The following is a 26,816-nucleotide window of genomic DNA, read 5'->3' on the forward strand; positions in this document are numbered from 1 at the left end:
CTCCATAGATCCTAGATGTCCTTATATATCCAGTATGTCTTCGGTAAAGACAGATGCAAAATAATTGCTTAATCCCTCTGCCATTTCTTTATTCTCCATAAAAAATTATGTCTGTAAATTACTAACACTTGCCCTCTGCTATTCATTTGCTTCTTTTACAGTTGTTTCAGTTTCTAGCCAAAATCACCTCATATTCCACAACATCTTTATCAATTTCTATGTTCACCGAGGTTGAAAGTGCTCCCAATTCTCAGACCTACTGTAACTTTAAAAGCCTATTCCTTAGATATATTACTTTTAATTTATAAGTTCTCATTTAACTTGTCACCCCAGATGAATCATTAATCCTGGTGATTTTGCCGCTTTAAAATAAATCTTTATGGCCACTTGTATTATTTCTTCAAACGCTAATCATGTATGTGTATTGCCATGCACAGGCCCTAAAAAAGCAAAAAACTCTGGAAACATGGTTTTATGAAAAAGCGTGTTTAATGTATTTATCAGCCTACTTTGGAAATGTAACCAGCAAGATAGATAAAGGGAGCCCAGTGGCTATTTGTGTTTGGATATGCAAAAAAGCATTTGAAAAAGTGCCACCAAAAAGATAACAGATGTTGTGTGTTCATGGGGTTGAGGAAAATATATTGAAGCCGATATCCCATCTAATAATCTAGTGGATCTGTCAGCTGGTAATTCCATAACTGGGCTATTTGTGAGTAGAAAGTGAACCACAGCAGAGCTCTAACCACAGGTCACCTCTGCTGCATCAGTCCACTCCAGAGTACCAATTCCAGAAGGAAATCTGCTACTGACAAATAATGGATTCATTGACGTAAAGGGGATAAACTAGCTGAGGAAGAAAGGTGGGGTAAGCTTTTTATTTGGTTTAATTTAGTGTGAATGCTTTCATTTGCATTAAATGTATGTGTTTTTATTGGGGGGGGTTTTTGACATTTTTTGTTACAAACATATCGAATGCTTTTAAAAATTAGTGCACGTCCAAGTAATTTACAAATATTCAGCCAAAGATCATTAAGTCACGGACCATTATGTTCCATCTGTCAGTGAAGCCAGATCATTAAGCTGAGAAAGGTTCTGGAATGCACTGCACTGTATAGCCCAGTGCCCCAGGGCCACATCTTTGAATGCTGCACTGGAGAAAACATAGTCCAGCAAAGCGGGCAATGACAGTACAGTAATTGATCTGCACCATAATTACACAGAGATTTGTGTATCTTCATGTAGTGAACATAAAAATCTAACATGCTGGTAAATCAAACCAAAAATTGAATATTGTGATAAGCAAAATAGTCACAGATACCAAACTAAGATTCAAACACTTCTTTATATCCATTAATAGATTTAATTGGTGAATGGGGAAAAATGCATGTAGAATATGAAGTAGAAAGTCATTCAGGAAAGCTAAATTTGTTTTACAGTAGGATATGCATTTTGCATTGTGCTTCCAAAATTCAATGCTATTGACTTCAGTGGAATCAAATTTCAGAAGCAAATGACCGAAAACAAATTTCTTAAAGCCAAAACAAAATTCTACTGCAGCTTTTCGACTACAAAATTTGTAACAACCAAGTATTACTACTACTTACGGTTGAAATGGAATGAAGTGTTGTTTGTCCTCATCATCTACTTTCCCTGTGATTATGTCAGTGACATCCATAACTGTAATAGTAATAAGAAAACTACATCAGCATTCTTACAAGCAAGTTTCTTTCAAATGTTTAAAAGTTGGGAAATTTGGACAGACTTGGTTATAAATAACAAAATAGTTTCATCACTATCATTTACAAAAACTTACTCGAGCCACACTTCATGGATAATATAATCTAGGGCTATTTAACACATCCAAGTAGAAAAAGACGCAATCTCAAAAGAGCATTACCTGCATCCAGTCTGATGCAGATCTAATCAATTCCACATTCACTCAAGGTTTGCAAAGCCAATTTCATATTAGTATCTTCAAAGTGTACTTTTGGCAGAATTAAATCATAAGCAAATAATTAATTTCCTCGATTTATTTTCCTTGAACTTTGATAGTGGCATCTTTTTGCTAAATTCTTGCACTCTACCACCGAGCCCTGCTGGATGTCCCAGTTGCCAACTATTTTAATTCCCCTTTCCATTCCCATACTGCCCTTTGCCTCCTCCATTGCCAGAGGGAAACCACATGCAAACTGGAAGAACAGCACCTCATATATCACTTGGGTGGCATATGAAGAATGAATTCTCCAATTTTAAGTAACCCCCTCCCCCACATACACAACCCCCACTTTCCAGTGCACCCCCTCCCCCTCCCCGGTGAGCACCCATTCTCCAACTTTCATCCACCCCTCCAGTTACCCTGCTCCTTTTCCCTCCTTCTTATACTCATCTCTTATCCCCGTCCCTGTTCCCTTTCATTCCCTCTCTTCTCCCCCCAGTTTCCAACAAACACCTATATCCCTCCGGCTTTAGATTTCATACTTCTCTTCTTATTTGATATCTTTTTTATTCTTTTTCACCTCTGGCCTCTGTCTCTTACTCTACCCTTCAGCCAATCAAACCCCTGCATCTGTGTCCATTTATCACTTCAAAACAACGTACTGCAGATGCTGGTTTACAAAAAAAGACTAAGTGCTGGAGATACCCCCTCGCATCCCTATGTAACACCTGGACGCACCATTTGCAATGTTTCCACTTTGTAGGAAATTACCCGAAATTCGGGAAATTCTGGTTGTCTTCAGGTAATTTTAGGGAAATTGAATAATTTCAGGAGATTTCCACATCCGGCCCGCAAAGGGGTGTAAAGGTAATGTAATGATGTGACCCAAACACACATTAAGATACAACACATATTTATTAAATCACTTACAGCATAGGATCTGCAATACGTTACAACTCTGAGCTGCTACATCTACTAGCTAGCGTAGGCGAGCTCTTGATACTATAAAGCACGTACTAGGCGGAGCTACTACTAACAAGCACTATAATTAGCTAGCATGCAATAGCCAATCTACATCTCTTCTTGTAGAAATAAAGAAACATCGGTGGCTCAGCAATATAAGCAGAATGTTAAGAATACACTTGCAAAGTTACACAAAATCGCCATATCTAACGGGTGGCCTACAAACCCGTCCGGCCCTTGTGCGATACGAGACTGCCTCAACTCCTTTCACGGGAGAAGAGAACGGGGAGCGGAGTGGGGAAACGACTGGTGACCCGACAGGCAGGGTGGGAGACGAAGTAGGCGAGCCAGGCGCCAAAAGTCACGGGGAGACAGCGGTAGGAACCATGGTTGGTGGTGGGGGAGCGGCACCGACAGTGGGAGGGAGCACGAGAGGCGGGGATATGGAGTCGCAGGACGCGGTTCCTTCACCGGAAGGATGTGTTGATGGTTGCGTCTGTAGATGACTCCGTCAACTTCGACCAGGTATGAACGTGGTTCTTTGGCAGGGCCGTGGATGTGTCCCAGGCGTGCATGGCCCTTGTCGGTTTGCAGACGAACCACTTGTCCACGTGCGAGAGGTTTAAGTAGCTTGTTGGACTTTTCGAATAACCGCTTCTTTGTGTCACGTTTAAATTGTAGTTGTTTCTGAACCGCAGGCGGGAAAATAACTTGTGGCTGCAACAGCTGCTGGGAGACAGGCAGGGGAGCAAGGGTTTGGCGAGACATCAGTCGTTGGGCTGGAGAACCTAGTATAGGATCCCGTGCAATGTTCCGTAGATTGAGCAGGTCCAGGTATACGTCTGATTTGACGAGGTATGGTCGTTCCATGAGTTGTTTTGCACTCCGAACGGCACGATCGGCGAGTCCGTTGGACTGCGGGAACGTGTTGAAAGTCCCATCATTTAGCAAAGTTTTTAAAAGTTTGACTGGTGAACTGTCTGCCGTTGTCGGACTGAATACCTGCAGGGGAGCCATGCACGGAGAGGTGCCATTGCAGCTTCTCAATCACTGCCTCCGAAGAAATGGTTTGCAGTAGGTCTATTTCGAACCAGCCCGAGCAAGAGTCAACAAGAACCAGATAGTGTTTCCCGTGCCACTCGAAGATGTCGGCGGGTAGCGAGGACCACGGGAGGGAGGGACTGGTTGCGGCAGTAAAGGCTGCTTCTGCTGATGTGGCGTCAGGCTTTTGCAGACAGTGCAAGTTTCAGTTCTTTCGTGTATGTATTTGGCCACACCGGGCCAGTAAAACATGCTTTGCGCCCTTTGGAGGGTTGCCTCCACGCCGGGGTGGCCCCTGTGGATGTCGTTATAGTATTCGTTCTGGAGGGCGGCTGGGACCACTGCCTTGTGGCCCTTGACTATGATTCCGTCCTGAAGCACTAGTTCATCGCGAGCCAGGAAGTAGAGGTGTATTTCGAGCGGGGTATTGGACTGTTTGTGTGTCTGCTATGTACATTTCTTATCACGAATGAGCTCATCGCATGATTTATGCGATGAGCTCATTCGTGATAAGACATGTACATAGCAGACACGCTATCCAGAGCCCCGCGCAGAACCAACGAACAACAACTCTCCGGACAGGACAAATTCATGAAGGTCTCATTTGTGCCAACTGATCGTTTAAGCAGCCTAGCTGAACACACGGCTGCTGATGAGACTTTACAATTGCTGTCTACAGTCATCCGGTGCGGTTGGCCTGACAAACAGTCCAACACCTCGCTCGAAATACACCCCTACTTCCTGGTTCGCGATGAATTAGTGCTACAGGACGGAAGGAGGGAGGGAGGGAGGGAGGGAGGGAGGGAAAGAGGGAGAGAGAGGGAGAGGGAGGGAGGGGGAGGGAGGGAGAGAGAGGGAGATGGAGGGAGGGAGATGGAGAGAGATGGAGGGAAGATGCCCATTTGTCCCCTCACTGTTTTCACAGTGCACAACTTATCCTTATCTCTCATGTTTAGTCTTTTCATGTCTGACCTTTATCTGACCATCTACCCATCAACACCCCCCCCCCCCCCCTCCCTCCCACTTGAATGCAACTATTGCCATGCTTTGTCCTGCCCCTCCTCTCTTCCAGCATTTTTTCATCTCCCCCTCAATGTCTGTAAAAGGGTCCCAACATAAAATGTTACCTTTCCATTTTCAGCCTGACCTGATGAGTTACTCCAGCATTCCAGGTCTTGTCCCACCACTACCTCTATTATCCAGCGTATCCTCCCTCCCCCATTAAATTGCATTTCCATCTATCTATCTTCTATCTATCTATACATAACTAAACTCTGATCTTATCTTCAGGTTTGCACGGTTATTCTATTTACGCAAATACAGTACGCCATAGCACTACGATTTTTCGCCAGCTCACTCGCTGCGAGAGCACCATGTTTCATTCCAATCGGTGGCATAATGTAAAAATTGGCGAGGTTTTGAAATCTTAATAACCACGCGTGCGCAGATCAATCTCCTCTTTTGCCAGTCAGCGTTGCACAGATTAGTCTCTTCTCCTGTCATTCCCCGGGACGGTCTGCCCCTTCCTGCACCATCGCGTCTTTACTGGAGCTAAGGGAAGCTCTGGATGGCCGGCGGAGGTCTCGAACCGGACACAATTTTAGGAGGGACCGGACCAGCGCGGCGCAGAGTCGGAGATGTCGCCAAACGGAAAGCTGAGACTCTGATCCCGGCGGAGAATGACCAGCGACCGCTGTGAGTCCCCATCGCACCGCCAGTTCCAACCCCTTCCCCTTTGGTCCCCCTCGCTGGCTCCTGCCTCCCTTGATAACCCCTTCTCCCTCCTTCTCCCCCATGGCTCTTCCCTTGTCTTTTCTCCGAGCTCTCTCCCCCCTCCCCACACACCCCTCTCCCCCCACAACCCCTCTCCCGCCACAACTACCCGCCCCCGCACCCCCCAGTCTCCCCCGCCCACATGCCCCTCTCCCCACACATCCTCCCCGCCCCCACACTCCCTTCCCCCACAACCCCACGCTCACACACCCCTCTCCTCCCACAAGCCCCCAGCCCACACAATCCCTCCCCCCACAACCTCCCCTGCCCAGACACCCTTCCCCCCCACAACCCCCCCTCACCCCTCCCCCCATACACCCCGCCCACACCGCACTCAACCCACAACCACCACACCTCTGGCCCACACCTATCCTCCCTTCACTCCCCCCACAACCCCTTCGCCCACACACCACCTCCCTCCTCAAACCCCCCCACCCCCACCCTCTCCCACAACCCCCTCCTGCCCCCACAATCCCCCACCCACAACCCATCCCCCGCCCAAACCTCTCCCCCCACACAAGCCACCCTCCCACACACCCCCCTGCCCACACCCCCCTCTCCCGCCCCCACAACCACCCCCCCCCCCCCCGCCCACATATCCCTGCCCCCGCCCACACACCCCTCCGCCCATATAGGCACCTATATAGGCACATTCCACTTTAGTGTGAAAATAACTTTCCAAACCTTTCGTAGAATTCTGCAAACAACTGAACAATTCAGATAAGGACAATTTTTGTAAAAATTAAACATTAATACAATGGAAATAGTTCATTAAGATAAATTAAGAAATCTGAAATACTTTTAACCATGTTAAAAAAGAAATACAAATATTCAATATAATTAAGAGCAGGATATTTTTTTAATTACAGGTGTACAACCTTTTATCCGGAGTTCCGGAAACCGAAAAACTCTGAAAACCGGCCATTTTTTCCAGGATGTCGTCTGCACACCAAAGCTCGCATTTGACGCCAAACTTGACCCGAAACGACCCACGGTCAACCCAGGTCTGTACTACTGTAGCAGCTGCCTCCTCCCCGGAGACCGGGGAGACACTTAAACATCTGTAAATCATTGCTTAAATGTTAGTCAGTTAGTTTGGAGGGCTTTTATGTGAAAAAGGGGGGGGGGGGGGAGGGGAGGTGAAGGGGGAAACTTTAATTCTTAGTCCCCTACCTGGTCGGAGAGGCGGGGAGCGGGCAATGCCTTACCGGGTCGCCATGCAGTAAGCTCCGGAGCGCTGTGGCCGCCAACTCCCAGCTGGGGCTGCGGGCGTCCGGCCGCGGGCGGCGCCGGTTGTAGCTCCGACCCCGGCAACTCTACCCCTGGCTGCGCGGCGCTCCAAATCCAGCGCGGCCCGCGGCCGGACGCCTGCAGCCCCAGCACCGTTGTGGCCGCCGACATCTTGTGTGTCGGCGGCCACAGCGCTCCGGAGCTTACCGCACGGCGACCCGGTAAGGCATTGCCCGCTCCCCGCTGGTATCCCAGCTCTGCGACGCCGTCGACTCCCAACATCGCGGAGCTGGGGCTGCGGGCGGCCGGTCGCGGGCGGCGCTGGATTTGGAGCGCCGCGCAGCCAGGGGTAGAGTTGCCGGCGCTGCCCGCGGCCGGACGGAGCCCCCAGCTCCGTGATGTTGGGAGTCGGCGGCCACAGCGCTCCGGAGCTTACTGCACGGCGACCCGGTAAGGCATTGCCCGCTCCCCGCCTCTCCGACCAGGTAGGGGACTAAGAATTAAAGTTTCCCCCTTCACCCCCCACCCACCAACCACATAAAATCCCTCCAAACTAACTGACTAACATTTATGCAATGATTTCCCTGGTCTCCGGGGAGGAGGCAGCCGCTCCAGACTTTTCAAGCCGCCCGCGCTACCTACCTAATCTACGCTAAAAATCTTCCATTCGGAAATCCGAAAAATTCCGAAATCCGGCATGTGTCTGGTCCCAAGGCTTTCGGATAAAAGGTTGTGCACCTGTATTGCATTTAAATACAAAACTGTGTTCTCTGGTTTGAAGAGTGCTTTACATTTACATTTATCCCACCTTCCAGACATATACATTCAGAAATACATATAAGTTACAATATACAAATAAACTATTTTGCCCAACCTGTCCATGGCTTACCACTCATATATACATATATGGTCCTCATCATATCTGCGCATATTACTCAGATCATCACATTTTTTAACATTCCCCAGTAAAATTAGCTCTTTTTAATGAGTTGCTCATTCGCTTTGTCCACTAAAGACTAAGTCCCATACTGCTTGTGACTGAATGGAAAGTTATATTTACAATCCATAAAAACCCTATTGGCTTATTAACGGTTTAAAATTTGAAAGAAATACAAGATTTATATCTATTATTATTGCAATATTATGTTCATTATCATATGCTAGGTATTTACCAGCAACTCCAAAAGGTCTTCTCAGCCCCGTGGTAGATTTCTTGGTATTATTGTCCTTCAACTCCATGCGACCCACTCTGACAATCTGGCACACAAAGCTAATTTTTTCTCTCTTAAGGTCTTTACTGCCGAGGTCCTGTAAAAATATACAAGAAATAACTCAAATAAAACATTGCCTCTCAAATGAAGCATATATGTGCAAGATGTCATAACCTGTTTGCCCCCTTTATAGATACTGACTCACCTGTATATTGCAAAATTATTTTAAACTGTGGGAAGCTAGCATATTCATCTTACCCTGAATAAGCATAGGCTTTTAATTATTTCTACAGATTTTCCTATTTTAGCAATTATAGAACTTAATTTGTCTTGGATTAAAATGTTATGCTGAGAACAAGCAGACTAAAGTTATTTTGGTAACTAAACCCTGCACTAGATATATAACGGTTTTAAAATGTCCTTAGTTTTTACAGTCCAGCCATCTGATCATCATAGCAGAAAAGATGTGTAGGAAAACGGCTTCAAAATTAAATTATGGGCCTGTCCCACTTAGGCGATTTTTCAGCGGACTGCCGGCGACTGTCAAGTTGTGGCAGTCGCCTGAAAAACCAGCAACTGGAACGGCGACTGTCAGGGTGGAACACACACAAACACATCGCTTCATTCACCAACCCATTATGCAGGCGGGAGACAGGGCAAGTGGGGGGAACGTTGTCTAAAAAATTCACACGGTGCAAAGCCAAGGTGAAACAGGGGGACCAGCCCTCCCGTGCAATGCTGGGACCCAACGGGTCCCACTCAGTCTAGTGTGTGTGTGTATATATATTGGCTTGGTTCGGAAATTTGAGCGCCCTGGAGAGGAAAAGACTACAAAAAGTAGTTAACACTGCCCAGTCCATCATCGGCTCTGACCTTCCTTCCATCGAGGGGATTTATCGCAGTCGCTGCCTCAAAAAGGCTGGCAGTATCATCAAAGACCCACACCATCCTGGCCACACACTGATCTCCCTGCTACCTTCAGGTAGAAGGTACAGGAGCCTGAAGACTGCAACAACCAGGTTCAGGAATAGCTACTTCCCCTCAGCCATCAGGCTAGTAAACCTGGCTCGGACAAAACTCTGATTATTAGCAACCACTTTCTGTTATTTGCACTACCAGTTTATTTATTCATGTGTGTATATATTTATATCATGGTATATGGACACATTTATCTGTTTTGTAGTAAATGCCTACTATTTTCTGTGTGCTTAAGCAAAGCAAGAATTTCATTGTCCTATACAGGGACACATGACAATAAACTCACTTGAACTTGAACTTGAAATATCTTATATCTGACATCTTTAGACAGATCCTCTAAATATTCTTACTACATAAATTAATGTATTTGATGGATCTTCTGAGGTACAATACTTTCTTTTGTTTTGTTCAGTGGCCTCCTGTTAAGTTTATTTTTTCAACAGTGTATGTAAACTGTTTCATTTATTACATGTATATTTACAATAACATAAAATATGAAATATTACAATTGTTTTTTGTTAGGCTCTAACTAATGTTTTACATTTATTATCCTGGTTAAGATTGGCTTTTTACATATCATAATATGACAATGTCTTCAGACTTTTATTTTAAATAAATGTCATATTCTATCCTTTTTAGACTATCAACAATTCAAATAATAAAAAAAAGACAAGCATCAGCAGATGCTGGAAACTTGAGCAAAAAACAAAGTGCTGGAGGAACAGCAGGCCATGCAGCATCTGTGGAGAGAATGAACAGGCAACAATTCAGGTTGGATATGCAGACTGATGTAGCAGCTGAGAGAAAGCTAGAAAAGTGAAATACAGTGCTGCAAAAGTAGTTCAGGTGAGAGGGGAGTTGATTGGTAGATGGCTGGAGTAAGTGATAAAGACTTGAGAAGAAAAGGAGACAAAAGTGTGTCAGATAAGGAATAAAGAGGTGGAGTGAATGTAAAGTGAGAGGGAGGACAAAAGGAGGAAGGGGACGGGGGGGGAAGAGGGAAGATTAAAGGAAAATGTGGGAGTCATGGAGACAAGCAGGCCAGTGACTAGGGTGTTGGGTGGTGGTGAGAGAAATGCGTGCAGGGTGGGGGCGGCAGTGGAATGAGTGGGGATACAGGTTTATTACCTGAAATCAGAAAATTCAATGCTCATACTGTTGGGTTGTCGACTACCCAAGTCGAATATGAGGTTCTTCCAATATGGGGGTGGCCTCACTCTGGTAATGATGGAGGCCATAGACAGAAAGGTCAATGTGGAAATGGTAAGGATTTAAAATGGTAAGCAACCAGCGGGCTTTGGTGGGCAGAAGGCAAGTGTTCAACCAAATGATCGCTTGGTTTTACCTGTGCCAAGGAACCCACATCAGGAACGAGAAATATAACTGACAAGTCTCACCTGGAAGGGTTACTGGGGTGAAGTGAGAGAGGAAATGTGAATAGGTGTTACATCGTCTGCAGTTGCGGGGGAATGAACTCGGGGAAAGGCTGGTTTGGGTGTGAAGGGATGAGCAAATCAAGGAGTTGGGGAGAGAGTGGTTGGTATGTTAAGAGGAAAAGGGTGGGCTACGACATTGTGACTGGTGGTGGGATCAGGTTGAAGGAGTCGGAAATTTTAACCTGATTTCAATGTTTTAATTAATGGCAAAGGATTAGCAACATCAGTGTCCCTAGCAATTATGCAACATTACACCAAATCAAAGTAAAAGCTAAATAAATACAAGGCAAATGTAAATAACATAATCAACCATTATTAATAAAATGGGGGAATAACTTACTGTAAATACAGCTCTTAGATTGTTTAGCCGGTCTATGTCTTTAGGAAGGCCTGAACTTGCCCATCGCACCAGGTAGTTTTCACTGTATAAACACGGCAGGTTTGTCAGTGTTATTCACAATGTGCCCACATGCATTCCTTACAAGTCAATTTATCTTTTCATACATTAGATTAGATACATTCATCTAATGTATTAGATGCAAAGTAAAATATGCATTTTTTTAAATTCACTTTAGCAATAAAGGTCTTGGCAGCTTCAAAATGCGATATGCTAATTTTTATTCAAAATATGAACTAAAATAGGGAATCATATTAAACCAGGGGTATATGTTTTGAGATAATTAAAGATTTTAAATGTTCTTGCTTTGCCATGTTCAAAATGCATTTACTTTTGAAACTGAACTGGAAAGCAGAACATATGAAGAATAGATAGGATTACCCAGAGATAAAGGATTTTTGATTAAATATATACGAGATGTGTGCTTTACAGCACAGCACCAGACCATTCTACTCGGGTCCATGCTCCACACAAGTCTCCTCATGTCCTTCTCAACTAGTTCCAGTAGCAAAAAACAAAAGTTTGGAGAAACTCTGTGGGTCAGGCGACATCTGTGTAGGGCATGGACAGATGAACTCCCAGGTCAGGACCTTTCTTCCGACTGATTGGACTAAGGGGAGAAATTTGGAAAAGAGAGGTAGGAGTGGGGCAAGTGACAGGTGGATGTAGGTGAAGGGGGGTGATTGGCAGATGGATGGAGTAAGTGACAAAGGCTAGAGGTGAAATATAGGCAAAAGGGTGGTTCCATCTGCCTTTCATCTCTCTCTTAAAGGTCCCCATTATCACCTTCCTGACATCAAATTCCAGCACCTTTTAAACATTGTGTCCCCACTCATCATGCTCAGAATCTGTCTCCACCACCTGCCTCCATCTGCTCATGATCCTTCACTCCTCCTCAGTCCACCCAGGATTTATAGACCACTGTTTCACCACTTCCCCTCTTCTCTTTATACTGGCTATTTTCCCTCTCCAATCAGCCCTGATGCAGGGGCTCAACCTGATGTTGTGTGACCGACTGTGTTCCACCAGCAGTAAAATGGAGACACAAGAATTGCAGATGCCAGAATCTTAACCAAAAACAGTGTGCTGGAGGAACTCAGCGGGACAGGATAGGGTCTGAAGAAGGGTCCCAATCCGAAGCATCATGTGTCCATTCCCTCTACAGATGCTGTCTACCCTACCAAGTTCCTCCATCACTTTGTTTTCTGCTCGAGTTTCTCAGGCAGTTTGCTTTTTGCTCCATCATTCATTTTATCTTCTTTATCTCACACTGGCATCCAGGTTTAAATGCATAATAAATGTCAGTTCCCTTAAGAGTTTTTAATTGCAACTGCTACTTTGTCCTTTCTCCATTTCTACCTGCCGAGCATGCACTCATGGACTTTGTATGCTCACATCAAGAACGATAATACCCCTGGATGTTGTTAAGTCAATCTATGATCGCAATCCTTCTGCTCTGTTTTACAGGACATTTAATTACTTTACAACAAAGGGTTATAACCATATATGCCAGGCTGTTAACAGTTAGTCATCTCAAAGCTTCCCAAATGATTACTGTCCACCATGCCCAAATAATATTTGGATGAAGGGCCAGAATTTGTATACCTCAGTTTGCAAACTGCAGCAAGAGATAAAATAAGTTCTGCGAATGGGAGCAGAAAATTACATTCGGACATGGATATGTTACATGAGTTGAGCAAAACCAGGTAAGGGAGTAGGCGTCTCCAGTCTGGACCCATAAAAACAAATCAAAATATTTAATGAATTGTGCAGGGAAGAAAACAATGGAATTGTAAAAGTTCGCAGTTCAGGCATATAAATAATTAATGTGGAATTGGTGGGGCGATGGGGCTGTTTCCATGCTGTATTCTAAACTAAAATGTAGATTTAGAACTTAATGCTAATGAGGCCAGAATATAAAATGAATGAAGTACACAATCTTGGTTTCTTCTATACTCTCAAGTACCACATCTCAGGAAGGAAATTTCTGACCTTGGCTGGTTAGAGCAGTTTCGGCAGAAACATACAAAAAGATCAATACATTAAATTAGAAAGACTAGTTTTCTAAATATAAATTCATAGTCATATATCACACTCATTCTGTGCCGACCAACTTGATCATGCCAACCAAGATGCCCCATCTAAGCTAGTACCATTTGCCTACATTTGGCGCATACCCCTGTAAACCTTTCCAGTCCATGTTCCTCTGCAGATGTATATTAAATGTTGTTATTGAACCTGACTTAACTCCTTCCTCTGGATATATTTGCGTGTTTTTTTCCGGAAACAGGTCTTATACTCTGCTGACTACAGGTGAAGGAGACATCTAATTCATCTTTAATTGGATAAACATAAACTACTTTGTTTAGTGTCAAAAAAACTAGAACAGAAGCACACGCAAAGGAACATTCGAACATGGCCAACCAGGAAGAAATTAAGGTACCATGTTCCCACATAATCTTTGAAGAAGTAAATAGCGGGACAGACAAAACAGCGTCAGTAGACGTTGTTTACTTAGATGTTCAGAAATCCTGTTATGGTGCCACGTGAAGCTGCTGAGGAAGAGCCCAAGGTATCAAAGGGCAGACACTAGTATGAATAGCAGGTTGGCTGGATGGCAAATGACAAGGAATGGCAATAAACGGGGCTTTTTCTAGATGGCTGCCAGTGACTAGTGGAGTTCCGCAGGGGTTGGTGCTGGGGCCACTACTCTTCACATTGTATATTAATGATTTAGACAAGGGGATTTGAGGCTTTGTAGACACGTTTGTGGATGATTCGAAAATAGGGCAGGTAGCATAGAGAAAGCAGGGACTCTGCAGAAGGGGTTGGGAGAGTGGGCAAAGAAATGGCAGATGGAATATAGTGTAGTCATGCATTAGTGTGGAGTCATGCATTTTGGTGGTAGGAATAAAGGCGAGACTATTTTCTAAATGGGGAGAGAATCCAGAAATCGGAGGTGCGGACTTGGGAGTGCGGGTGTAGGATTCCTAAAATCTTAATCTGCAAGTCGAATTGGTAGTAAAGAAAGCAAACTCAATGCTATCATTTATTTCAAGAGAGCTTGTATACAAAAATGGGGATGTAATGCTGAGGCTCTTTAAGGCGCTGGTAAGGCTGCATTTGGAATATTGTGAGCAATTTTGGGCATCATATCTGAGAAAGATGTGCTGGCTCTGGAGAGGGTCCATAGGAGGTTTACAAGAATGATCCCAGGAATAAGTAGGCTAACCTATGATGAGTGTTTGTCAGCGCTAGTTCTGTACTTGCTGGAGTTTAGAAGAATGAGGGGGGACCTCATTGAAACATACAGAATAGTGAAAGGCCTGGATAGAGTGAATGTGGAGAGGATGTTTCCACTAGTTTGAGAGTCTTGGACAATGAAAAGGTTAAATGCTTTTAAATATATAAGATACACAGTGGAATACTTGACTGTAGGTTGCAGCTTATAATTCCTTCTCAAGCAGGCCTTCTCCAGGTTGATGTATATTGAGACAATGACCGGTGCCGTTGAAATGTGTCTACCAATTGATAAGAGAGACAAGCTCAGGCTCGTCCGGTAGTGATGTATATTGGCTGCATCTTGTGACCTCTTTGGAATGTGATTACTTGATGTGACCATGACTAACATCTTTGGAATGTGATTAAGTGACACACAGTATAAAAAACCGTGTAAATCTTTGTTCTTTGAAGTGAAAGGAAGTCAAGTGTCTGTTGCTTACTTGACTGGTGTATCCCCGTCACTTCTGCCGGCTGATGATCAGTAAAGCTTGAGTTGGCTTACCTAACGTTTTTGCGAGTTGTCTGTTTTTAAACTAGTGAACCTTATCATTAGCATAGTCGGCAGGATCTCGCTGAGACCCTCAACAGATGACTGTATAAGATGCTTCAAAGTGACCGGGATTGGACAGGGAGAAAACTGAGTTCTAATCGGATCCTTTGAGACCGGGAACATCTGCGGTCCTTCTTCAGAGGTTGATCGGGTTCCTAACCGAGGTCCTTAATACAGACAACGGTAAGACTAATTGGGTATGTATTTTGCTATCAAGAGAGTAGTCGGCGATTGGATAGAGCAAACTAAAAAGGTTTGTCGTAAATTAATACATTTTTGCTACTAGGAAAGTAGTTGGTAAGAGATTTTGATGCTAGGAGAGTAGTTGGTAAGGTATTTTGCTACTGGGAAAGTAGTGCAAAATTGGCTCCGCAAACTAAAAAAATTTGTCGTTCACAAAGTAACCGGGCTGAGAAGAGACTCGCGGCTATGGGGAATAGTCTGGATAAAAGTGACGGGGAGCGCCCACCCAAATATGTGTAATTTGAATCCTAAAAGTAACAAAGACTATAGAATATTAAGTTATATGTTAACCAAAGGTTTGGGAGATGAATCCTGGCCAGTCGGAGGAACATGAAATGTAGAAACTGTTAAAAAGGCAGAAAAGATGAAAAAGGATGGTATACCTAAGAATTGGGATATGTTACAAGCAGAATGTAATTGGCATGATAAAACAGGAAAAGGCCTGATTGAGTTGCAAATTAAGCGACAATTGGTAACAAAAAAAGGGGAAAAAGCTCCAAAACGAAATAACCCCGGGGACTCCTTATGTGGCATGGCGACCCTGTTGGGGGGGGGGGGGAGGGCTCCAGCCACAGCTCAGGGAAGAGCACCCCAGAAGAAAATGATACTGATAGAGACTCTGAGATTGAAAAAGATGAGAAAGAAGGGAAAGGGCTGATGCACAAGAGGAAGGAAGAGCAGTAATGAATCCAGCAATGAGAGAGTTAAACAATGCAGAGCCAGAGCATCATTGAGACAGGATACTACTGTCGCCCCTTGCCTCTGCCAAGGCACCGAATTCTGCACATTGGTCCCCACAGAACCAAAGATTCTAATAGACAGAACGGCCTTGCCAACACATGGGTGATGTATAGTTAAAACAGAGGGACGCCTCTAACGCGCAACGCGATTTTTGGAAACGAAAGGGCTGCGCCATTGACTCTTTGACGGGCCTCTGGCTCACCCCTCTCGGACAAGTTTGTGTAACTGATGTTTTTCTGCCCGTTCTTTTATATTATATACAGTCCCTTACGCATGCTGATAAGGAGGGAAAACAATGGAGATACACCTTACCATTTCAAAACCAAATTGTGATGACCATTTTCCTTTGTGAAAATTCCATGTTAATTCAGTACATCTCGTGTGGAATGGTGGGCAAGCTTATGAGTGTATTTGGGTGCATAAAAAGTAGAGAACCTTATCAACGAGAGGTCATAACCTCAGAATTTTTGGGACGATCTTTTAGGAAGGAGATGAGGAGAATTTCATTAGTCAGAGGGTGGTGAATCTGTGGAATTCTTTGTTACAGAAGGCAGTAGAGGCCAAGTCAGTGGATATTTTTAAGGAACATATAGATTGATTAGTTCAGGTGTCAGAGGTTACGGGGAGAAGGCAAAATGGAGTTAGGAGGGAGAGATAGATCAGCCATGATTGAATGGCGGAGTAGACATGAAAGGCCTAATTCTACTCCGATCACTTATGACCTTATAAAGGACAGCGCAAAACTGAAATGCTCGTTCCAATAAATTTCTATTTAAATTTTCAAGATTAAGGTTGAAAATCTTTGCTGAGTAAACATAACAACGGAAAAGAATCAGAAGCAGATGAAGAGAATGGCTGAAAATTGTGCAGGAAGTGAATGGCCTTCTCCCCCTATGCAAATTAATTATCTGCCCAAAGGCAATACAATAAGATTGCACAGGTCTGTTTTGTATTTTCTATTAATCTTAATATAATCTAACTATGTAAAACAGAGTAGGTAGAATAGATCGCAAATAACATTTAAAAACAAGAAGTGCTATTGATGAATATATTTTGACAGGAATAAAAGAAATTTAGGTGATGTTTTGTTCTTCGGATTACAAAAAAGCCTGTCTTCAATTACAATAACAGTAATCCCAAAGTACAACAAAACATAACAAATGCAATATTCCACAGCCATCTTATTTTGAAGTGTTATAATAGCAAGATGTTATACAATAATTCAGGATTCAATATTTTTCAAGTGAGCAAGCATAATCCAGATCTTAAACATTGTTAATGGTTTTTAAAATGACATGCTATTACAATGAATTTATGTATATGAAATGATGTATGCTTGTTCTGTGTAAATATAAGAGATTGCCCTCTTCTATCTGGATGCCCCTGGTATGGAATCTATTGATTATTCCGTACTCAAAGATAATCAATTATAATTAAAGCATCGTTTTACTTTAATCAGAGAAAGATAACAGAAAAATATTCAGGATGCCTTTAAGTAACCTAATGCAAAAGTAGTCAAAGCACCAACCTGATAAACTTAGACTTAATCGGGTCATATAAAGACATCAAGACTTCAGCATCTTCCCCTATTTTGCAGACAACATTCTTCAGAGTTACAAACAGACTGAAAGAAGGCGTGGCAGCAAACTTCGCTTGTCTGTTTATGTCAATATTATGCTTCTGAGACTGCAAGAAAGATAGGCAGGAAAAGATTATTTTAAAGACCAGGAAAATATCACATACTCCATCAGCCTCCTTCTTCGATTCAGTATTTTATCTGCACATTACAAATAAGTAGCAAACCACATACAACATCAAGGGACAGTAGAAAGAATTCCGTGAAGCCAATTGAAGTACTCAAATATAAAGTTTATTTTTTAAATGAAATTCACTTCAGTGCAGCAGCACATCCCTAGCGCTGTTAAGAAAAAGATCAGTTTAACATCAAAACCCCAAATCTGGTACAAAATTCATGGTTTAATATGCAATATTGATCCGCAGCTCCATAGATGTTGCCCCACTCGCTGAGTTTCTCCGGCATTTTTGTCTACCTTCGTATTTTCCTGTTGTGCTTTTGGGACCTAGAGAACAAAGACTCCACAGTCAAAAAGGCACAACAGAGGATGTACTTCCTGCGGCAGCAGAGGAAGCACAATCTGCCACAGGCAATGATGGTCCAATTCTACATGGCCATTGTAGAGTCTGTTCTCACCTTCTCCATCATGGTCTGGTTTGGCTCAGCCACCAAGCACGACACCTGGAGGCTGCAGCGAATCGTCCGATCAGCAGAGAAGATTATTGGCTGCAACCTTCCCTCCATTGATGAAGTGTACACAGCAAGGGCCAGGAAGCGAGCGGGCAAGATCATCTCTGACCCCTCTCACCCTGGCCACAAACTCTTTGAATCACTTCCCTCTGGAAGGCGACTCCGGACTGTCAAAGCTGCCACAGCCAGACATAAAAACAGTTTTTATCCACGAGTAGTTGCTCTACTCAACAGCCAAAAATCTGTAGCCTCCCTTTGATCCGGTATTTTGTTGGTTCACATGCTTGATCAATGCTGTTTTATTATTAATGTATTATTATTGTTAATGTTTAGTGTTTTCTGAGTCATTCGTAACAGTCACTATATGTCATGTTGTTACTTGTGGGCGGAGCACCAAGGCAAATTCCTTGTATGTGAATACTTGGCCAATAAACTTACTTACTTACAAAAGCAGGTTTGCAAGGTGCTGGAAAAATACCTTCACAAATTCCTCCAAAATGGATAAGCAAACCAATGTCACCATCTTCTCCAAATCTAGTACCTCTAGCATTATGCCCAAGTTGCCTTCTGTCAATCCTCTTGAAATAGATAGAATACAAATGCTGAAGTATTTCAGCAGGTCTCCAGCACTTTGTGTTCTTTTTTGTAAACCAGCATCTGCAGTTCCATGTTTCTACATGTTGAAAGAGATACTATTACAAGCTCTTGTTTAAGAAAGAACTGCAGATGCTGGAAAAATCGAAGATAGACAATAATGCTGGAGAAACTCAGTGGGTGATGCAGCATCTATGGAGCGAAGGAATGGGCGACGTTTCAGGTCTCGACCCGAAACGTCGCCTATTCCTTCGCTACATATATGCTGCCTCACCCGCTGAGTTTCTCCAGCATTTTTGCTACCTATTACAAGCTCTTGATCAGTTGGGCAGGTTGGCTGAGAAATGGTTAATGGAGTATAATGCAGATAAGTGTGAGGTGTACATTTTGGGAAGACAAACCAGAGCTGGACCTTCACAGGGCCTGGAGAGTGTTGTTGACCAGAAGGATCCTGGAGTGCAAGTACATTGTTCGTGTCACGGATAGATAGGGTGGTCAAGAAATATTTCAAGATTTCGGTACATTGGCTTTCATCAGTCAAGGTATTAAGTATAGAATTTGAGATGTTATGTTACAGTTGTACAAAATTAGGCCGTGTTTGGAGTATTGTGTTCAGTTTTGGTCACCCTGCTATAGAAAAGATGTTGTTAAGCTGGAAAGACTGTAGGGAAGATTTACGAGGATGTTGCCAAGACTTGAGGGCCTGAGCTATAGAGGGAGGTTGGGCAGGCTAGGACTTTATTCCTTGGAGCGGAGGAGGATGAGGGGTGATGTTATTGAGATGCATAAGACCACGAGGGCAATAGATAGAGTGAATGCAGAGAATCTTTTACCTGGAGTAGGAGAATCAAGAACGAGAGGACATATGTTTAAGGTGAGAGAGAAAAAAGGAACCCAAGGGGCAACTTTTCAGAGGGATGGGGTGTTGGAACGAGAGGAGGTAGGTGAGGTTGGTACTATAACAACATTTAAAATACATTTAGTCAGGTACATGGATAGGAAAAGTTTAGAGGGATATGTGGCAAACGTGGACAGGTGAGACTAGTGTAGGTGGGACATCTTGGTTGGCATGGGCAAGCTGGGCCAAGGGACTATTTCCATGTGGTATGGCTCTAATGGCATGACCTTTAACAGCATTGATGTTCAGAGGGATCTTGGGTCCAAGTCCATAACTCCCTGAAAGTGGCAACACAGGTACATAGAGTGGTGTGGAAGGCACAAGGTATGCTTGCCATCATTGGTTGGGAAATTGAGTATAGGAATCAGGAAGTCATGATGCAGCTTTCCAGAAATTGGGTTGGTCCACATTTAGAGCATTACATGCAGTTCTAGTCGCCCCATAACAGAAAGTATGTGGATGCTTTATAAAGGGTACAGAGGAAGTATACCACAACGATGCCTGGATTAGAGGGTATAAACTGCAGGGAGAGGTTGTACAGACTTAGGTTGTTTTCTCCAGAACACTGGAAGTTGCAAGGAGACCCAATAGAAGTTTGTAAAATTATGACAGGCCTAGATGGGGTAGATAGTCAGAACCTGTTTCCCAGGATGGAATTATCAAATACCAGAGGGCATAGCTTTAAGGTGAGAGGGTCAAAGTTTAAAGGAAATCTGCAGGGCAAGCTTTTTTTTACATTGTTGGTGGTGAGTGCTGAATCATGATGCCAAGGAGGGTGGTGGAGGCAGATACAATAGTGGCACATGGATATGCAGGGAATGGAGAGATATGAATAATGGGCGAGCAAATAAAGCCTTGGCACCATATTCGCCATAAACGTTGTGGGCCGAAGGACTGGTTCCTCTGCTCTACTGTTCTGTTTTATCTCTTTAAGGTTAAGCAGTCTACGTCCAAGGATTACTAATCAGTGACCATGTTCACTCCATCTAAAATAGTCAAGGTAGAATTTATTTTATCATATACAGTGCATTCAGAAAGTATTCAGATCCCTTCACTTTTTCCTCATATTGTTACATTACAGCCTTATTCTAAAATGAATTAAATTACTTTTTTTAAATCATAAATCTACACGCAATACCCCATAATAAAAAAGTGAAAGCAGGTGTTTCAAAATGTTTGCAAAGTAATTTAAAAGAAATAAGTAAGTAAGTTTATTGGCCAAGTATTCACATACAAGGAATTTGCCTTGATGCTCCGCCCACAAGTAACAACATGACATACAGTGACGGTTACGAATGACTCAGAAAACACTAAACATTAATAATAAAACATTAATGACAAAACACTCTTGATCAAGCATGTGAAATAACTGAAATATCAAATTTACATAAGTATTCAGACCCTTGTCTATGGTCTATTTACTCAGTACTTTGTTAAGGCACCTTTGGCAGCGATTACAGCCTCAAAAAAATAGAGAGTACAGAGGAGATTTACTAGAATGTTGCCTGGGTTTCAGCAACTAAGTTACAGAGAAAGGTTGAACAAGTTAGGGCTTTATTCTTTGGAGCACAGAAGGTTAAGGGGGGACTTGATAGAGGTCTTTAAAATGATGAGAGGGATAGACAGAGTTGACGTGGATAAGCTTTTCCCACTGAGAGTAGGGAAGATTCAAACAAGGGGACATGACTTGAGAATTAAGGGACTGAAGTTTAGGGGTAACATGAGGGGGAACTTCTTTACTCAGAGAGTGGTGGCTGTGTGGAATGAGCTTCCAGTGAAGGTGGTGGAGGCAGGTTCGTTTTTATCATTTAAAAATAAATTGGATAGTTATATGGACGGGAAAGGAATGGAGGGTTATGGTCTGAGCGCAGGTATATGGGACTAGGGGAGAATACGTGTTCGGCACGGACTAGAAGGGTCGAGATGGCCTGTTTCCGTGCTGTAATTGTTATATGGTTATATGGTTAAGTCTTCTTGGGTATGACGCAACAAGCTTGGCACACCTGTATTAAGGTAATTTCTCCCATTCTTCTCTGCAGATCCTCTCAAGCTCTGTCAGGTTGGATGGGGAGTGTCGATGCACAACTATATTCAGGTCCCTCCAGACATGTTCGATTGGGTCCAAGTCCGAGCTCTGGCTGGGCCACTCTAGGACATTCATAAACTTGTCATGAAGCCATTCCTGCATTGTCTTGGCTGTGTGCTTAGGGTCAATGTCCTGTTGGAAGGTGAACCTCCGCCCCAGCCTGAGGTCCCGAATGCTCTGGAGCAGGTTTTCATCAAGGATCTCTCTGTACTTTGCTCCGTTCATCTTTCCCTCGATCCTGACTCCCAGCTTCTGCCGCTGAAAAAACATCCCCACAGCATGATGCTGCCACCACCATGCTTCACCGTAGGTATGGTATTGGCCAGGTGATGAGCGGTGCCTGTTTTCCTCCAGACATGAAGCTTGGCATTCAGGCCAAAGAGTTCAATCTTGGTTTCATCAGACCAGAAAATCTTGTTTCTCATGCCTTTTGGCAAACTCCAAGCGGGCTGTCATGTGCCTTTTACTGAGGAGTGGCTTCCGTCTGGCCACTCTTCCATCAAGGCCCGATTGGTGGAGTGCTGCAGATATAGTTGTCCATCTGGAAGGTTCTCCCATCTCCACAGAGGAACTCTGGAGCTCTCTCAAAGTGACCATAGGGTTCTTGGTCACCTCCCAGACCAAGGCCTTTCTCCCCCGATTGCTCAGTTTGGCCAGGCGGCCAACTCTATGAAGAGTCCTGGTGGTTCCAAAGTTCTTCCAATTAAGAATGACAGAGGCCACTATGCTCTTTGGGACCTGCAATGCTGCAGAAATTATTTTATACCCTTCCCCAGATCTGTGTCTCGATACAATCCTGTCTTGGAAGTCTAAGGACAATTCCTTCATGGCTTGATTTTTGCTCTGACATGGATATGTTATAGCCTTATTTTAAAATGGATATAATGTAACACAATTTGGAAAAGGTGAAGGGGTCTGAATACTTTCTAAATACACTGTATATTGATCTTTAGAAATATATTTTCAAATTTTGATTGTAGTTTCTGTTTTACATTGCTTTTTTAAAATCTATCCACGTTGCTGCCACTGCACAGAAACTTATTTTAACTTATAGAATGGTAAAATCCATAATGTTGAAAAAAGATTGAATGTTTGAGATGAAAAGGCTCTTTGTGATTTAAGTGGCAATAACAGCTGCACTAGCAATAAAAGCAGCTTCTATTTGTATAGCTTCGACACCCTCACAGTACACAAACTGTTTCTTTGCAAACTCATGCATGTTTGTGACCTCAAGTGAGTTTATTGTCATGTGTCCCAGATAGGACAATGAAAAATCGACCTCCAAAGTAACTGCATCCGAGCTCCTAGAAGGATCTCAAACTCTACAGTGCAATCTCAAGATATTTGAGATATGTATCAGTGATTATTATTTTTTTAATGCAAAAAGGAGGTACAGCATGAAATATTTTACAATTTCTATTAACTGTTGCATGGAATGCATTATTTTATCGACTATGATATGAGCCAACCATCATGGTGAAGATTTTCTTAGGGTATTATGCACACAAAAAAAAATCACAAGCAAATGTATCATATTCTTGTTGAGAGGCATATAAATGTATTAAAAATAATGCTGTGAGATACAACAATTCTTCCAGATTCTAGTAACAGGAAAGTTTGAGTTCCAAACAATGTGTGATATCAGGAGAAATAACAGTATGCCATTTGCTTGATTTTCTCATGGTCGTGTGTGTAATGAAATTATATCCCTCTTCATAAAGAATAGGTTTATAATTTCTCTGCAAATAGAACTTCCTATTATGTGCTCAATCTGATGCAGCAAAGCACACCAGAGAACCAATTATGAGCATGCAGCTTTCAGAAAACAAATTCATGTTCGCAACTAAATTATGTTCTCAGTCCTGTTCAAGAGATATATCACACGTGCAGATGTGTAAACTTCCAATAAATACAACTGGATTCACAAAAAAACATTACAAATTGCAATGCCCTCACAATATTTTCACTGTTGTTATAATGCTTTTTTTTTTGCATATTTTTAGCACAACCGGAACCAAGAGCTGTTGTGGGAGTGGGGAGAGAAAAACAATATTCAATTTTTGTTTAAAAATCTAACTGTAGTAGGCCCCCCTCAGTCATGACTGACCATGGGTGATGCATCCTAGTTTGCAGGTGATGCGTGGTCGGATGCAAGCCTGGGCGATGTCATATGGAAGACAGGCTGTTGCCCATGCAGCACGTCCCCCCTCTCCACGTCACTGATCGATCCAAAGGAACAGCAGGGCCGTTACAGTTTGGCACCAGCGCCGTTGCAGGAGCTGCCAGAGCAAAGGTGTAGACAACAACAAACTGCCTTAGGGGCTCCGAGGTTTACTCCAGGAGCCTTTTCCATGACTGGATATGGCCACAAGGCAGTGGAGGTTTTAAATCAGTGTTCCCTCTCCTAGATGGACTGCCTTCCCAGGCTGACAAGCCCCATCTGCCCGAGACTCATGGGGGCGGGAGCGTCTGCCTTCCTGTGCAGGTCTATAGCACCTGCCCACTGCCCTAATAACTGTACTACATTTACAAAAGATTATCCAACTATGATGCCCAAAATTGTGAATTCTTTATGTTTAAAGGTCATTGAATCCAACAAGTGTGGTTGGCTGATCAATGGATTAATCATATAATTATCACTGTAATGATTTATATATTTGATCTTGTCTGCAAATCATATTAGATAGCATCATCCCCTATGTAACATCATCCCCTATGTAACATCAAACAACCGAAGTAGCCACTGTTGGATGAAAGTTTAAACAGCATATACAGGAGTGTGTCAATACTTCCAAAAGATTGTTAACCAAGAGCTTCTCGTATTGTACCATTAGATAGCAGGATACACTAGACTGTTTCAAAAATCAATAGGATGTTTAACTGCAGAATTACTCAGCAACAAAGTCCTGAAACCAAGCTTTCAGCCAATTACAATTAAAACCTATTTACTTCCTCTGCAATTTATGTCTGCCAGCAAGGTCATACATTACAACTCTACAAATAAAACCTGCAAGTAAACTTCAGTAATAAAGCTGCAGCTTATAGGCAAATGAAATGACATTCCTACTGTTTGCTGTTATCAGCAAAATAATAAAGATCGTAAAATGAGCTTTTATTTTGTAAAAACATTCTATTATCATTTCACTGTTGACCGAAGTGATCCTTGGCTCAACAAACAAGAAACTGGAACCAATATTTAACGTGACTGCCTTTTTCAAAAGGAAGCCTCTTAAATTATTTTACTTTCTCCCCCCCCAGCATAAAGATCCCATTTTCACAAAACGTTAGAACAGTATCAGCTGCTGAGGGCACATACACTATTTAAATTTCATGACAAAACGTACAAAAAATAGATAGGATAACTACTAATTGCACAAGCAACTGGACAGATCTATGTAAAAAAATAGAATGCTATACCATACTTGCAAGGGCTTTCTTTTTTTAAGTTTCATTTTAATATACTATCTGACATTATAAAATCAGAAATATTAACAAAAAAACTGAAAATGATGAGGCAGCTGGGATTCTACTAAAAATGCTTTGATGTCTGATTGGAAATTCAGAACATATAGTAACTTGAAAGCAAAAAACCATGTGTCATGAGCAATTTTAAGGTGTAAAATTATTTTAATCTCTACGCCACAATTGTGAAAACTCAAATGCTTTTCAGTATGTTGTTAAGTAGCTGGTGGCATAAATATGCCAGTTTGATAAGTCTAGATTGAAAGTGATGGCCCATTTTGGATTTCTTTGATCTGAAAATACTAACATGTTTAAGTTGGGAAAAGAATAATAAGCCATATAGTTAATTGTGCCACATACATAAACATAGAAACAAAACTTAACAGGTTCACTGTTGGCTCCCTATCGACCTTATGGAGACAGCATTCATAGTTTTTGGACTTTGAATTTAAAATCATAAATCATTGGTTTCTAAATCCAACAAAGGGGTTACATACTTACAGGAATGGTGTGTTAATGTATTGTATTCTTTCATGATAAAATATAAATTTGACCACTTTCCACATTAATTCAAAGCAAATTCGTGAATAATATTACGATTATTGATAAAGGTGTAAAATGAGATGCTTCAGTGGTGGAAAAACTTTTAAATTATGTTAAAAAGGTTTCAAGAATTATTTTTCTATTTTGCAATCTTCCTGGCAATTGCAATTACAATATATCTGTTACATGCTTCTCAATGTAATGGTGCAAATTAAAAATAGTAGTGATTCCAATAAATTACTAGACAACCTAATTATCAACTATTCCCAATTCTATGCTAACCTTAAAATGTCTCCAAGAATTTTCCTAAATCTCCACAACTTTGAGTCGAACCTTTCGTGCAGGATTGTATTTAATGCATGATGGAATGTAAGTTCAAGTTCGCATTTATTGTCACTTAACCAATTGAGGTACAGTGAAATTTGAGTTACCATACAGCCATACTAAGTGAAAAGCAACAACACACGCATAAAATAAAATTTAACAAAAACATCCACCACAGTGGAATCCACTCAAGGCAATGAAGTTCATTCAGCTTCCTCCTTTGTTGTTCACCCATGGTCGGGGCCTTTGAACTCTCCACAGTTCGCCGCTGCCGACGGTCCAATGTTCAGGCACTCCCGTCAGGATGATCGAAACTCTGACGTCGCGACGGATCGGAACACTCATTGGCATGGAGTTCTCGAGTTGGCTGCTTTTTACCGAAGACCGGGGATTCACGGTTAAAAGTCCAGAGGATCTTCTGGCGATCCTCGGCAAAGCATTCCTGGCTCCGCGAAGTTAAAGTCCGCGCCGCACCTGCGGCTTGAAGGTCCAGGCCGTCTCCAAGAAAGGCCGCACAAATCCAGTTGTTAGGCCGCGGGGGGGAGGGGAGCGGAAATGAGACACTGAGAAAGTCGCATCTCCATCGAGGTAAGTGACTGAAAAAAAGTTTCCCCCCATTCCCCCCCCCCCCCCCCCCCCACATAAACTAACCTAGAAATATTGAAACACACATTTAAAACATACTTAAAATAAAAACAGATAAGGGACGTGACAGACTGATGGCGAAGTAGCCATTGCTGGCGCCACCCAGTGGAAATGCCTGAGCAAAATGCCTAATTGTCTAGAAATTGGGCTTTAATATTTCTTATTTAATAAATAGTCGCTGCAAATGTTGCATTCTCTAGGTCATAAAAGAACT

The 26,816-nt window shown here is 42.7% G+C and overlaps 1 protein-coding gene across 1 annotated transcript in view; it reads right to left on the reverse strand.

Moving 5' to 3' along the window:
* The window catches only part of LOC116981051 (dedicator of cytokinesis protein 1), a 413,994-nt gene that overhangs the window by 316,909 nt on the left and 70,269 nt on the right, over positions 1-26,816 (reverse strand). The window contains exons 8-11 of the mRNA XM_033033698.1: positions 17,313-17,470; positions 10,912-10,993; positions 8,119-8,254; positions 1,608-1,680 (exon numbers count right to left, since the gene is read on the reverse strand). Of these exons, the coding sequence (XP_032889589.1) occupies positions 1,608-1,680; positions 8,119-8,254; positions 10,912-10,993; positions 17,313-17,470 (449 nt within the window). The remainder of the gene's footprint in view (positions 1-1,607; positions 1,681-8,118; positions 8,255-10,911; positions 10,994-17,312; positions 17,471-26,816) is intronic.

The sequence above is a fragment of the Amblyraja radiata genome, chromosome 15 (genome assembly GCF_010909765.2).
Source record: "Amblyraja radiata isolate CabotCenter1 chromosome 15, sAmbRad1.1.pri, whole genome shotgun sequence".
NCBI classification, from domain to species: Eukaryota; Metazoa; Chordata; class Chondrichthyes; order Rajiformes; family Rajidae; genus Amblyraja; species Amblyraja radiata.